The sequence below is a fragment of the Chaetodon auriga genome, chromosome 24, assembly GCF_051107435.1.
Source record: "Chaetodon auriga isolate fChaAug3 chromosome 24, fChaAug3.hap1, whole genome shotgun sequence".
Taxonomy (NCBI): Eukaryota; Metazoa; Chordata; class Actinopteri; order Chaetodontiformes; family Chaetodontidae; genus Chaetodon; species Chaetodon auriga.
This window is the reverse complement of record NC_135097.1, coordinates 11,291,880-11,304,458: the sequence shown is the minus strand read 5'-3', so window position 1 is coordinate 11,304,458 and position 12,579 is coordinate 11,291,880. Positions and strand designations below refer to the sequence as shown.

The window sequence follows — 12,579 nt, the reverse complement described above, 5'->3', positions numbered from 1 at the left end:
ACGTTAGATGTGTGAATCAAAGTCAGGGGAGAGGGAACAGAGAGAGGAAGAGAGGAGAGAATGGAGGGAAGGTGGATTAAAGTGGGGATGGAAGGTTTCTGTATGAATTTAACAAACATAATATGTTAATTAGGGAGCCTTCAAGCTTGTGGAAGGACAGCTTTTGCTACCTGTTAACAGAGCCAGGCTAGCTATTTTTCCAATGTTCATGTAAGCTAAGCTAACCAGCGGGTGGCTTCATCTTATATTGAACGAAGAGAGGTGAGAGTGCTTTCAATACTCATCTAACTTTCTGCAAAGAAGTTATATTTTCCAAAATATCAAACAATTTCTTTATGTACTTTCTCCCCCTGTATGTCTTTGTATAGTGTCATACATCACTGTTTCAGTTTTGAGCTTTTGTTTCCAAATAAATTCACGTTTAATTAAATCACTACACAGCAAATCTGGGAACAGTTAGTATTTAAGCATAGTGAAACAGAGTGGGAGGATTGGGGGATTAACGTATGTATTTTTACTCCAGCTCTGTTATTATTGCCCTGTTTGTACAGTTCTAAGTTTCAGTTGGTAAAACAAAACCGAACATTGTGAACCCACAAGAACACATGCTGAACATGTTGAAGAACGCTCAAGCTGACGTTACAATAATTAATGAATTTAGGAAAGCCGCTCCAGACCGATCCTCTATGAGCTGCGTGATGAAAAATTAGATTTATCATTGGAATGAAGATGGACTTCTTTACAGCACATCAATGTGAGGGCAACAACTTCATCTAAAATCCTTAGTCTCATCCATCAGAACATACCTGACTCCTTCCAGGTGGAGGGTGTCCGACAAGTTGTTTAGCCAACGCCGCACTGAAGGTGGTGCACCTTATTTTCTTTGCTGTTTGAGCCCATAAGCAGAACATGAGATTAATCCAGCCCTTTTGGGTCTGAGCAGCTGCGACAATACAGCTAAATTCTGAAGCACTGGCAATAACCGCTGGGGAGAGGCCTAGAAGTTCAAAAACAAGGTAAATGAGTATCTTTTTCCGCTGTTTTGGGCTTAAAAGTACTCTTGAAATACCCTTGAACAAGGCACGGAACCTCAAAATGTTCCAGAAGAATGACACATGAGCCAGCAGCTCCTAATGTTGTGAATGTGTAAAACTGTACGAAGCAGGGTTTTGGTACATGGTGAGACGACGTCAGCTCAAAGCCATTATCACAGAGAAATAAATGTTTATTACATGCTCATATAAAGACCAGGGATTATATTAAATAGTTAAGTTAGTGTTGTAGGTGTATATTGAGTGAGTTTTGATTACACTTCATCTTGTTTTTAGTCACAGGTTTCAGGTTAGAGCAGAAGGCTTTCCATTATGAAGCAACAGGTGAGCACGGCCTCCAATTGCCGAATTTCAGCGTAAAACATCATTTGCGTCTCTACAGCGCTCCTTGAAAGCTGATGAAAGGTCATGCATGTTCATGTCACCGTGATGTAAAAGGTGTGTGTGTGTCAGACTCAGACTGAGAGTCAGTCATGAGTGTGCATGGTGGTGGGTGAGACGGTGGTTTGGTTTCACAGCGGCGTGGGGTGCACAGAGATGTGCAGAGACGGGCTCTGATTCCCGGTATCATCAACTTCAAACCTCCCCTGTGATACCACAGCAACACGGCGGCCCTGTATTGTACCAAAACCCTGAAACTCTGCTAGATTAAGCTTAGTTTCAGATGTTAAAGGGACTATTCGACCTTGCGTTTAAATAGATGTTTTTGGATGACAAATGGTCAGGTTTTATGACATTACACTACGCATACAACTATGATGAAAGTGGTCAGAAATTAAGATTTTTGTAAACTTAAAAGATTTCAGCATTTGATGAAAAAACTTTTAAAGCTAGATTGCCAGTGTAGTTACTATCATAAATTCTAGTTGGTTCATTCCTATATTTTGCGTGGAGTCAAATATTTTGCCTACCGATAACAAGACACCTCTAAAGATCAAACATAAGAATATCTTCAAGCACGTTTTCAAACCAAAAGAAACTATTAAAACATCAACGTTCTCATTGAAAAACCTGCCGCATAGAGATATAAATACATCAACACTAGCAAAATTAAAAGTGCCTATTATGCAGCAAGCCACCTTTTAGTTTTATATTAATAAATACATTTTATTGGATTTTTTTTTAAATTATCGATGCCTTCAAGTGTAAGCAACATTTTAATGTTGCAGTTGGTTGGTTTTACATACTGGTTGTTCCATTAAAAGCTGTGTCACATGTCAAAAGCTGATGTCATGTTTTACATCTAAAAATCAGCTTTAAAGTTACTTGTAAATACTGCAGGCAAATACAGTACATTAGTAGTTCTCTCTGAAGTGCAGTGGAGCGCTATAGAAGTCATAACTGAAAAACTGTACAGTACAAATATGTCAAAATTGTACTTAAATACAGCTCTTGTGTAAATATACTTAGTCATTTGTTTAACGTCAAGCCGGTTAGGAATTGCATGTCAAAGATCTCACACTGGGCTCAGGTTTGTGTGGGATTGAAAGGTAACTCTTTTTCTAATATAATAAGTAAAATCTTGATGGTTCACAGGAACAGAGACCTTCATCTTCATCTCTTTTGCTCTCCTGTGCCATTCAAACTGAACATTTTATCATTAAGTATTCAGCGTGGAAAGCCATTCCTCCTGAGGTCATGTTTCCTTCCAATGTCTGCTGTAGATGAATAGAGCCTGTTTTCTCATACCAGGAGGCTGACTTGATGTTTTGGTGCATAACAAGAAACATAGCGAGGAGAAAAATATAAAGAAAGATTAAGAGCTGCAAGTGGACGAGTACAAAGGGAAAATTGAGAAGAAAATAGGGGGAAAAATGTTTAAAAAAAAAAAAAAAACATCAAAAAATATGAAAAGATGACTTCTGCCATCATCTTTTATCTCAATCATCCTGGAGATTATTCTAAGAAAAGAGCAGGTTTTCAGTCACATGGATGGAGTGTCTCTCATAAGGTGTTCCAGTGAATTCAGATTTTTACTCACAAGATAAATTATTCATGTATATAAAGAAACTGTGGGGAAATACAGTATCTACAGAAAGGAAGTATTAGTATCACTCAGATTCATCTAGCTAAATTTGTCAGTGCTGATTCATCTTTCAGGAAGTTGATGTCGCTCAAAAAATCAGTAGATTTGGGCGAATAGTTTCAGAGACCACTGGGAGAGGCGCTGTGGTATGAACTCATACTGTAATCTGGGGTGAAAGTGTCGCTTAGCATGTCAGATATAATATTTTTTCAGCAACACTTGAAAGCCTGACATACAGCCAACAGGTTAAGACAGTAGTTACTTTAAGACAGTCGGCGCATGACCCATTTAGTTAAACTCGTACACGAAAAACATATTTTAGTGACGCATAAATCGGCCGAAAAAACCCATCTGAGACGCTGATAAAATATAGACGTGCTTCCTCTGTTAACATCTGTGACACACTTAAACCCACCTGTACGCTCTGAAAATAGTGAACGTCTCATCTGATATCATCTTCGGCACAAAGAGTGCGCTCAAACACAGAAATCACTCTTATAAGAATGCTGTCGCACACATGAAAATGTGGAGGGCACAGAACTTTCTGTTTATTCATTTCCAATTCAGTTCATTCAACAGACTTGACAACTTTCGCAGCCCATGAAGTGAAGTAAAATTGTCATTTTTTTTCCTTTTAAAGAAAGCATCTCTTCAAATTTAGATTAAAAAAAAACCCAAAAGGACTGCTCGAGGAATGCCCACAGAACAAGAATGGAATGTCTTTTACATGTTTGGGTAATTTACAGACAACACTCAACAATAAAAAGATCATAAAAGAGCAAAATGCTCAATTGATCAGCACATGTCTGAGGCTGCGGCATCTTTTACCAGCTCTGAAAACAACACAAATTTAAAAAAAAAAAAAAAGTGTTATGACTGACATTTGTCAACTTTATAAAAACCAAAAGAATTCATCATCACTTTGTACTGGCCAAAATTCAGATTTTTTTTATATGACCCAATTCATTTCTGTTCTTCATAAATAAACTGATATAAAATCATATCACTTGCAGTAAAAAGAAAAGTCCTGTATGTTTTGCCATCTTTTATCTAAGGATTAGAACTGACTTTAGTGTCTTTTAAACTGAGTCTCATCTTGGTAGTGTTCCTATCCTTTGGCACCATCTTTAGCCTGTATAGGGGAACTGCAGCAGGACAGCTTGTCTTGGTCCAAGGGTGATTTTGTCCAAGCTGACGGTGGTGTCTGCTTTCAGGTCTTCGTCGGTTGACAGCTTCACCTTGGCTGTCTCTGGCAACTCTACTCCCTCTGCAGGTACAAAGAGCAGGGTGTCAAAAAACTACTGTTGATGTACGTTACTGTGTAAGACAAGTCCTAAAGACACACATGTCTGCTGAACTTGCCTGTAGGCGCCAGTGTGAACTTGAACGTCTCAGGTGCAGCTCCCCAGTTGACGGCGGTGAGGTATCTCTCACTCTGGTCCCACAAACGGAGGAAAGAGAGGGAGGTGGCGGAGGAGGAGAGAGGGTAGTAGTCGCCATGGAGGAGGGAGCGCTCTTTGCCTCGCAGGTCGCTGAGGGATATGAACCACTTCCTTGTACTGACGCGCTCCTTCCGCTCAGCCTGCAAATGTGAGAATGTTTAAAAACACTGAAAACAAATCAATGCATTTGACCATGTCCTCACTAGTTTGCTCAAGGAGCTCCTTTCTACACACTCTTACCTCAGTAGTCTCATTGACAGCAGCACCTTCAGCAGGTTCCTGCTCGATGCCCCAAACCATCTTAGGAGATTCTGAACCCTGATAAGGAAACAAAAAGGGATGAGATGAAGGTTAAACTTCGCTACAGGTGGAAGGTTAACTAAACATTTCAACATATGCTCTGTGCGACGGCTTACTTGTCCTGCCTGAAGGCCGATCTCGTCGCCGTAGGTAAACACCGGGGTTCCAGGCATGGTGAACAGCAGGAGCTGGTAGAGACGGATCAGGCCCAGACTTGTTGCCTGTTTAGCCAGCTGCTCCAGTTGGGTGGCACCGAGACCCCAGGCCAGACTTCTCTGCTGGGAGTGAAGGGTGTCCATGGCCTTGATGCACTCCACACCTGCACATATTAAGCGAAAGAAAAGGTCAAAACCTTAAAAGATGAACAACTGATACACAGCCTGTATGGTAGGATGAACAGGGAACACCAGCCCACCTGCTTTTTTGCTGCTGAGCAGGTCGGACAGGATGAGATCTACACCAGTGGTATTAGCGAGCTGAGCCACCTCTGCGGCCGACATGCCTTCAACCACGCCCATCAGCGCCCTGAGAGAAAGAATGTGGGAAGATTAAAATCACATTATAGAGCAAAAGAGCCACTGCTGGCAATGGTTTCAGGAAAGCATGAAATGTAAAGTTATGTCTTAAGCCGTTTTAAGAATAGCACAGAATTCTGAAATCAGCATCTCCCTAAAATGTTGAATTTAAAAAGTCGACTTTGTGCTGTTCCTCAAACCGTCCACAAGGTGTCACTTTATCATGAGAGACTGTAAAGCACCGCTGGCTTTCAGAGTTCTGTCTGGCTGATCTGCCTCTCCCTAACCGCTGCCTAGAGTCCCTGCAGCACTGGAATGCTTTTAATCTCTCAGGAAACAAAACCCTGTCAGCTGACATTTTAAAGATTCTTTGAAAAATTGCTTGCCCTATATTTGCAAGTAATACCTCCATTTAACTTAAAGTTTTGAAATTGTGTTCCTGCACAAATTGTCTACGTATGCAGAATCAAAAGAAGTCAGAAAACGGCGGTTACTTCTTCTTGGTGGACGTGTCGTTCTGGACGACAGCCTGCAGCTTTGACCAATCAACAGAACTGGAAGCAGCAGCGAGGTCAGATATCTTGATGCCATCCACACCCAAACTGAACCAGTGCTCCGCTGCAGCCTGGAAGAGAACACAAGCACTTGGTTTATAACAGTTCAACGGCATGGATTCTCTCTATCAGTATGACCCAAAGTGTGTGTCCTACCTTGACTTTCTCAATCACTTCACTAATATCACCGCTGCTGAACCAGGGATCAGTTCCCCGGTAGTTTGGAGTCAGGTCAAGCAGCACAGAAATGCCTGAGAGGAAAGTAAATATGAAGAGTTAGCGAACAACATCTGGGCCCGAGCAGTCCTAAAAAAAAATAAATACTCTATTGATATGAACTGAGAATGAGCTGGTTTGACCTACCCTTCTTGTGGGCCTTTTCCAGCACATCCTGGAGGGCTTTCTTGTTTCCATGGTTGGGGTCAATCGCTTCAAGATCCAGGGTGTTGGGCTGGTCGGACTGGACGGTGTGAAGAGGGCCGAGAACCAGGCCTTTCACCTTCAGCTGGTTTATGTCGTCCAACTTTGCCTCGACACCTAAAAGACAAACAGAGGGACATGGAGGGAGAATGAACTGTCATGTCTGTGTGATTTTCACACTGGGGAGGGGGGACAACAGAGAGCTGATATGTGAGAAGTAGCATGGTCAGATGAGAGGGCTGAAGGCCAGAGAGACATTTTGATGCTTTCAGAGGCAGCTAAGGAAAAAACACTGCTCTTTTAGTGAGTTGCTGACTTAAGGCAGGAGCATGTGAATGACTCCCTCCACAACCCTGTGCAGGCCATGTGAAGTCTGAGCACAAGAGAAGCCTTTACATGAAAACACCACCGAGTCACGTGTGGTTGTTGGAATACTGGCCAAGGCCTGCTGGAAACCTGAGTGCTGCCTCGTAATTCACTTCAGGAACAGCGGTACAAGCTGTCCTGCTCCTTCTTTCCTTCACGACTTTCTCAGTAAATCACAAATTAAGTCTAAAAACACTTGTACTGTACTGGATTGCTCAACCTTAACCTCACATCTGCGCAGGAGAGATATGAAAGAGATGACTCGTAGGCTTTTTTTTTGTCCTTTAGACGTTGAGTCACACGTTGTCAGCCCAGTCAGCAGTTTGGCCAGCAGAAATAGGCCATGCAGAACTAAGGAAACCTAAGACTTTGTCACAAGACTTGAATCAGAGTGGATGACCATACCAAAACCAGACCACTTTGTAAAGATAATATCTTTATTTTGGGAATAAGGATGACACCATAAGCACAAAGTACTCTACCTGACATTCCCTCAGAGAAAGCTTCAACGTCAGAGATCTGGTACAGAGGTCCTTCATTCCACCAGTTCATCTCAGGGATGGGTTTGCAGCGAGGGGCCTGGACGATGATCACTATGGCTCCAGCCAGCATGCCGACCCAGCCCAGCCAAAACAGAACGAGAAGAATCCAACGGGTTCGCACCCATCTAAACACAAAGGATGACAGGAAAAAATGTTAAGCTGGCCACACCAATACAAGACCTGGGTTATTAAAGACTGAATTTATAGCAACACTTGGCCAGTAGCTCTTACCCTGGTGTCCCAGCAACCTTCATCAGCTCCTCTTTGGACAGGCCAGTGAACGTGACCTCATCTTCAGCACCCTTCTGCTTGACGGTGCCATTTTTCTCTCCGCCTGCAGCTTGGTTGTCGCCCGAGATGAGCTGCTTTCCCAATTCGCCCTCATTGAGCATCACCTCCTTCATGCCGATCTCCGGGTCTCTATTCATGGTTAAATCTGATTTCTTCAGCAGGGGACAAAGAGATAGATCTAATTAGTCTCTTCTCCAGGCCACAAAAGGTTTCATCTCTGATCACCTGAATTGTTAGTCACCTGTTACATTCAGTACCTCCCAGTTAGAGGCTAGACTTAACTAGCTAATTAACTAGCTGGCTAACTCTCAGGCAGAAATTAAAAGGGTGTTGCTGACTAATGTCAGCAGCTATCATTAACTCGAGAACCTGTTTTCCGGTAAAGTGAAAAAGAGCTCAGAAAACAACAACAAAACGCTTAAATTAACGCTACCTACTTCACGTTGAACTTTATATTTAAAGCAATTGTTGCGGTTCAAATGAACAGACAACTTTTGAAAAGTTGGTCCGTTTTCATCTGTAGACAGCTACAAGCAAGCTGTCTCAACGGAAACACCTGGACCTTCACAATAAGAGTGAGTTAAGACATATTGAATGAAGTGATGAGCTACACTTGAACAACCACTGTCCTTTGTACAATAAGTACATTACGTTTCAATATGAAGGATATAAAATATGTAAAGAATGCTGTCGCAAAAATACAGCCCCCTGAGCATTAAAATGAGCATTTATCAGTGCTTAGCTCTGAAATGTCTCACTTTATGGCCACTTTTTAACTCAACGTTCGACAAATACCGGATAAATTAACGCTTCCGGAAGTGTATTAGTTTGCCGCTGGTGACAGCGGTTCCTCCCGCTTCGTTAACATTTCAATACTCCTTGAACAAGAACTCTTGAAATATAACCAAAACTCATTAATCGAAGTATGCTAAGTAAAGAAAGAAAGACATCACACGAACATGAACCCTTACACATGTCTGACATCGTGTACTATGTTCTCGAGAGGATGATGAAACGTGGCCGGTTGCTACGTCATCTGCTGTTACACGAGATAGCTCGTGCACATTGTACTTTGTTTTCTATTTAGAAGTCTATAATGCTGTTTATCACTCCTAAACTCGACCTGTAACAACTAATTCGGTTGAATAAAATTTTACACTACCTGTAAAAGTAAATGTCCGTCCGGGTTTGTTCGACCTTTCTACGTCGTTCGTCGTTGCTTGCGCTAATCTTGTTACACAGTCGGCTCGCTCTGTATTTGTACTGGCCCTTTTCCCCGCCCCCACCAAGGGGACGACCCAATAATCTCTCCCACTTTTCCCACAGACAGATCAAACTACGAGCTCCAAACCATCAGTGTTACACCACAAGTTAGAAAACCTGTTGCTTGGACCACATTTCTGTCAAATGTGTCAGCTCTTCTCTATAAGCGCGTTCATTAATGCAGGACTCAGTTAAGCTGTTTACCTCCAGAGCATGCTTGTGTTTACTGGGCCTGCAGAGCTCTGCAGAAACAACCGGGCATGACGGCAGTGTCCTCCCATCGCTCAGACAGTCAGTCAAATCACCCATAGGTCAATAGCTATGTAACACCAACACACCAGCTTACCTTCAAATGATAAAACACAGGTTAATACACACTGTGCTTTAATATCTATGGATATTATCCATCACTGTCAATATAAATCCTGCAGGCTGTACTTATAATTAGACATGCATGCATTTATATAGCCGACTGTATGTAACTACCCACTTCATGTGTATTCACTCAACATTTACTTCTTTGCACCATTTGTGTCGTTCACAGTTTCTGACTTGCATATAGACATTGTATGTTGTTCTGTGTAACACTGTGAGCAGCTTAAGACTGGAGTCACACTTTATAGTACACATACGTGTCCAGAAAAGCTGATTCTGATGTTTGATGCGATTTCAACCTTTGCCCCAGTTTACACAACAGACAAGACAGTTATTTTCCCAGGGGCTCTTGTTTTCATTTAGGTAAACCTGTCTGCACTCGCTCAGAGTATGAATAGGGCGTGCATGCCGGTGGAAGACGGTGGCCCTTGTGAGTTTTAATACAGAAAGCTGCAACATCCTTATGACAGAGCAACACTTGTTAGGCTGGAAGTATTCTGTTAAAAGTGTTGGCGATAACTAACAAACTTAGTCTGATCATGCAAATTCTCACTCAAGATAATGTCATCAGCTGCATGAGCCATGCTGACGGCTGATTGATAGATGGATTGATTGCATACTCTCTCAGTTCCTGCTGAAGCCTTTAATCATTTCATTAGTGGAGATCGCCACTCTGTTCTCCACTAATCTACTTAATCACCCATTTCTTACTCATTCCCTGCTTCTGTTTTACCATACAGACCTCGTTTGCACCATTTCCCCCTTGATTAGCAAGTGACAAACATGTACTGAAGAGTCGGTTCAGTCTGGTGATCATGCTTATACAGTGCTAACCAATACAAGAAAATAAAGTAAGAATCTGGGCTGAATTGCACTTGCATGGCTTTCCAGTTTTCTCTTAGTTACTGTGTAATGGTGCTGATGTGGTAGGCAAATTATTAAAAAATGGATGCATTGGATGGTTTGCATTAGCAAGCTATTGATCGGATTGGAGTACTCCAGTGATCTGTCTCCTAAACCAGGTCCAGAGACAGCCAAGTCTCTCAAGTCAAGCTTCCTGATGTGTCATGTTGCTGCTGTTGACATGACATGACAGCAACGTGCATGATTAGAATAAAAGTTAGCCGGATTCTAGCTGCTGATGAATGATATTATGTAATAATGTGGTCTGTATCAAAGGAGAGAGAACAGTTCGTCCACTCTCCTGTCCGTGCATGTGCTCTGGAGCCTTCCCCAGCTGCTGCTGACCTTCATAGAGTTACAGTAACGACAGACTTCTTGGAAAGCGCCCACAAAATCTCTACGTCATGTACATAAATGCAGCGGCGGTGGCGGGTGAGGATGTTGTTGTGTATCTCAGTGAGGGCCAGCATGCGACTTGAGAGTCAATCAAATGCCCCACCCCAATATCTACACAGTCCTTTAGTTCTTCACCCCTCCTGTCTGTGTCACTCCACCACGTCGCTCTGGTGTAACGTTACATTTGCATGTGCATTTATGCACATGTATGATCTGGGTCAGTCTTCATCCTATTGCCCTGAAGGCTTTCATAATGATGCAAAGTGTGTTCTGATTTTTTGACTCATATTTTTCTTATTCAGGGTAATTTATCAGCCTGTTTTGTAAGCCTGTATCAGAGTTTAGGTGAGTAACACTCGAGCTGATGGTGTCTCATAAAAGTGCTTCTCAAACTGTGATCTACAGAAAGCTCTGGAACACATTACTGACAGACATCAGGGAAGACAGCCTGCTGAATATTTGCAAAAGATTTTACGATTTTATGCATTCTGAGTAATCTATTTTTACCTATATTTTATTACTTTACAGTGTGATTTGATGCTTTATCTTTATTTTTATTTTCATCCTCAGTGGGGTTTCTTCTCCGTCTTATTTTACATTCATTTTTTTTTAGCTATTTTTATGTCCATTCTGTCTTTTCCACACGAAGAACTCAATTGGTGCGTGTGATTTCTTTCTTCTAAAGCACTTTGAGCTGCAATTCCAATCTCCTATTGTTTGTTTTACAGGGAATAATGCTGCTGCAGGTTTATTCTAATCTCAGGCCTTCCTCTCCTCCCTGCTTTCCTGTCTAATGTGGAGCAGACAGCTCAGTACAAACCCATTCACAATAACATCTCTCCAAATGCAGGCCGTCCTATACTTGGGCCAGGGGCTGCTGTGTGTCTAATTGTGGATCCGTGACATTTTCACCTGTTAACAAGGTCAATAACCTAAATTCTGTGCCATTTTCCCTGGCAGCGGAAGGTGGAAACTTCAGCTGAAGACCATTTAGATATGGCCAAGAACAAAATAAGAGCACGCTCCGTCTCTCCTCTTGACAAGCTCAAACACACGCCATCTGTTTCTGTTTTTATCCCGGCCCCCCAATCACGTGTTTGGCAGAGTCAGGTTGTAACCGAGCTGCTGACTGAAGGCTGATATGAACACACGGTGCTCTTGGTGTGGTGGACAGAAACAGTAGAGGGAGACCATTATTCATCATTCCTTCCCTGTTTTCCTCACTCTTCTGCTTTTCCAGACTTAAGTCGAACTATGTCTGAAGAGATGTTGACTAGAAGGAGATTTGGGAAAAACAAGGAAAGAGGAAGAGGCAGATGAGAGGAGTGGCCAAGAGAGGAGGAGGAGACCAAGACACAGGTCAAACTGAACAAGAGAGGAGGGGGTGAAGCTGTGTAAACATGTTTATGAGATGAGGGCAGAGCAAAATATGGAATGGGAACACAGCCTCTGGTATTAATGGAAACACAGTAAACTATAGCCTGTGTTGTCCTGCCTTCACACCAAGCAGAACTTATTAACAGATCAACATCCAAGCAGCACTTCAAACTTTATGAGGCGCTACGTCCAGTCCACTGTTTTACAAACCAACAGTGGAGATCAGTTTATGGAGGACCCCGATGAACTTGTTCACACTGACACGTGTTCTATTGTTAAGCCTGTGTGTTTTGTTTGTGTTTATATCCCACCAAAAAGATGTGCAATAAGAAACTTTCTTTCTTTCTAGAATCTAGAGAAGGCAGGGCTGAAGGGACACACGGGGCCTCACTTCAAATCCTTGTCTGATCCCGCTGAGAGAGTTTATTTTGCAAGACGGCGTGAGCTTGAAAAAAGAAAAAAGAAAAAAAAAAAAAGCAGCACAGCAGAGCGGACCTGGACCAGTTTAGACCAGTTTGGCTGAGGTCCCCTGCTTTCATCCCATTGTTTTTCGGTTCAGTGCAAAGAGCAGTCGGCTCAGACTGAACCACTGTAGTTCAAGGAAACACTGCTTTCATTTAACCGAAACACACACAGATTCAGTAATGTCGGGCATCCCTCACAGGCACTTTGTTGTATTATGTAAGGTTATTGCTTCATGTTCTATTCCACTGATATCACTGGTATGTTGCAGGTACACATCACGCCTTGCTGATTG

At 42.4% G+C, this 12,579-nt stretch overlaps 1 protein-coding gene across 2 annotated transcripts; it reads right to left on the bottom strand.

The window, feature by feature from the left end:
• Positions 1–3,609: 3,609 nt before the first annotated feature.
• On the bottom strand, positions 3,610–8,776 carry LOC143317252 (amino acid transporter heavy chain SLC3A2-like). 2 transcript variants are annotated; one of them, XM_076725309.1, is made up of 11 exons: positions 8,671–8,776; positions 7,449–7,660; positions 7,158–7,342; positions 6,253–6,426; positions 6,046–6,140; positions 5,830–5,960; positions 5,236–5,345; positions 4,937–5,139; positions 4,761–4,838; positions 4,441–4,660; positions 3,610–4,345 (listed from the first exon to the last, which is right to left on the bottom strand). In XM_076725309.1, the coding sequence occupies exons 2-11, from the start codon at positions 7,643–7,645 to the stop codon at positions 4,206–4,208; spliced, it is 1,533 nt and encodes a 510-aa protein (XP_076581424.1). In that variant the 5' UTR covers positions 7,646–7,660; positions 8,671–8,776; the 3' UTR covers positions 3,610–4,205. The 2 variants fall into 2 exon arrangements, with proteins under 2 accessions (XP_076581424.1, XP_076581423.1); XM_076725308.1 differs by having other exon boundaries at positions 3,610–4,351; positions 4,447–4,660.
• Between the last annotated feature and the right edge of the window lie 3,803 nt (positions 8,777–12,579).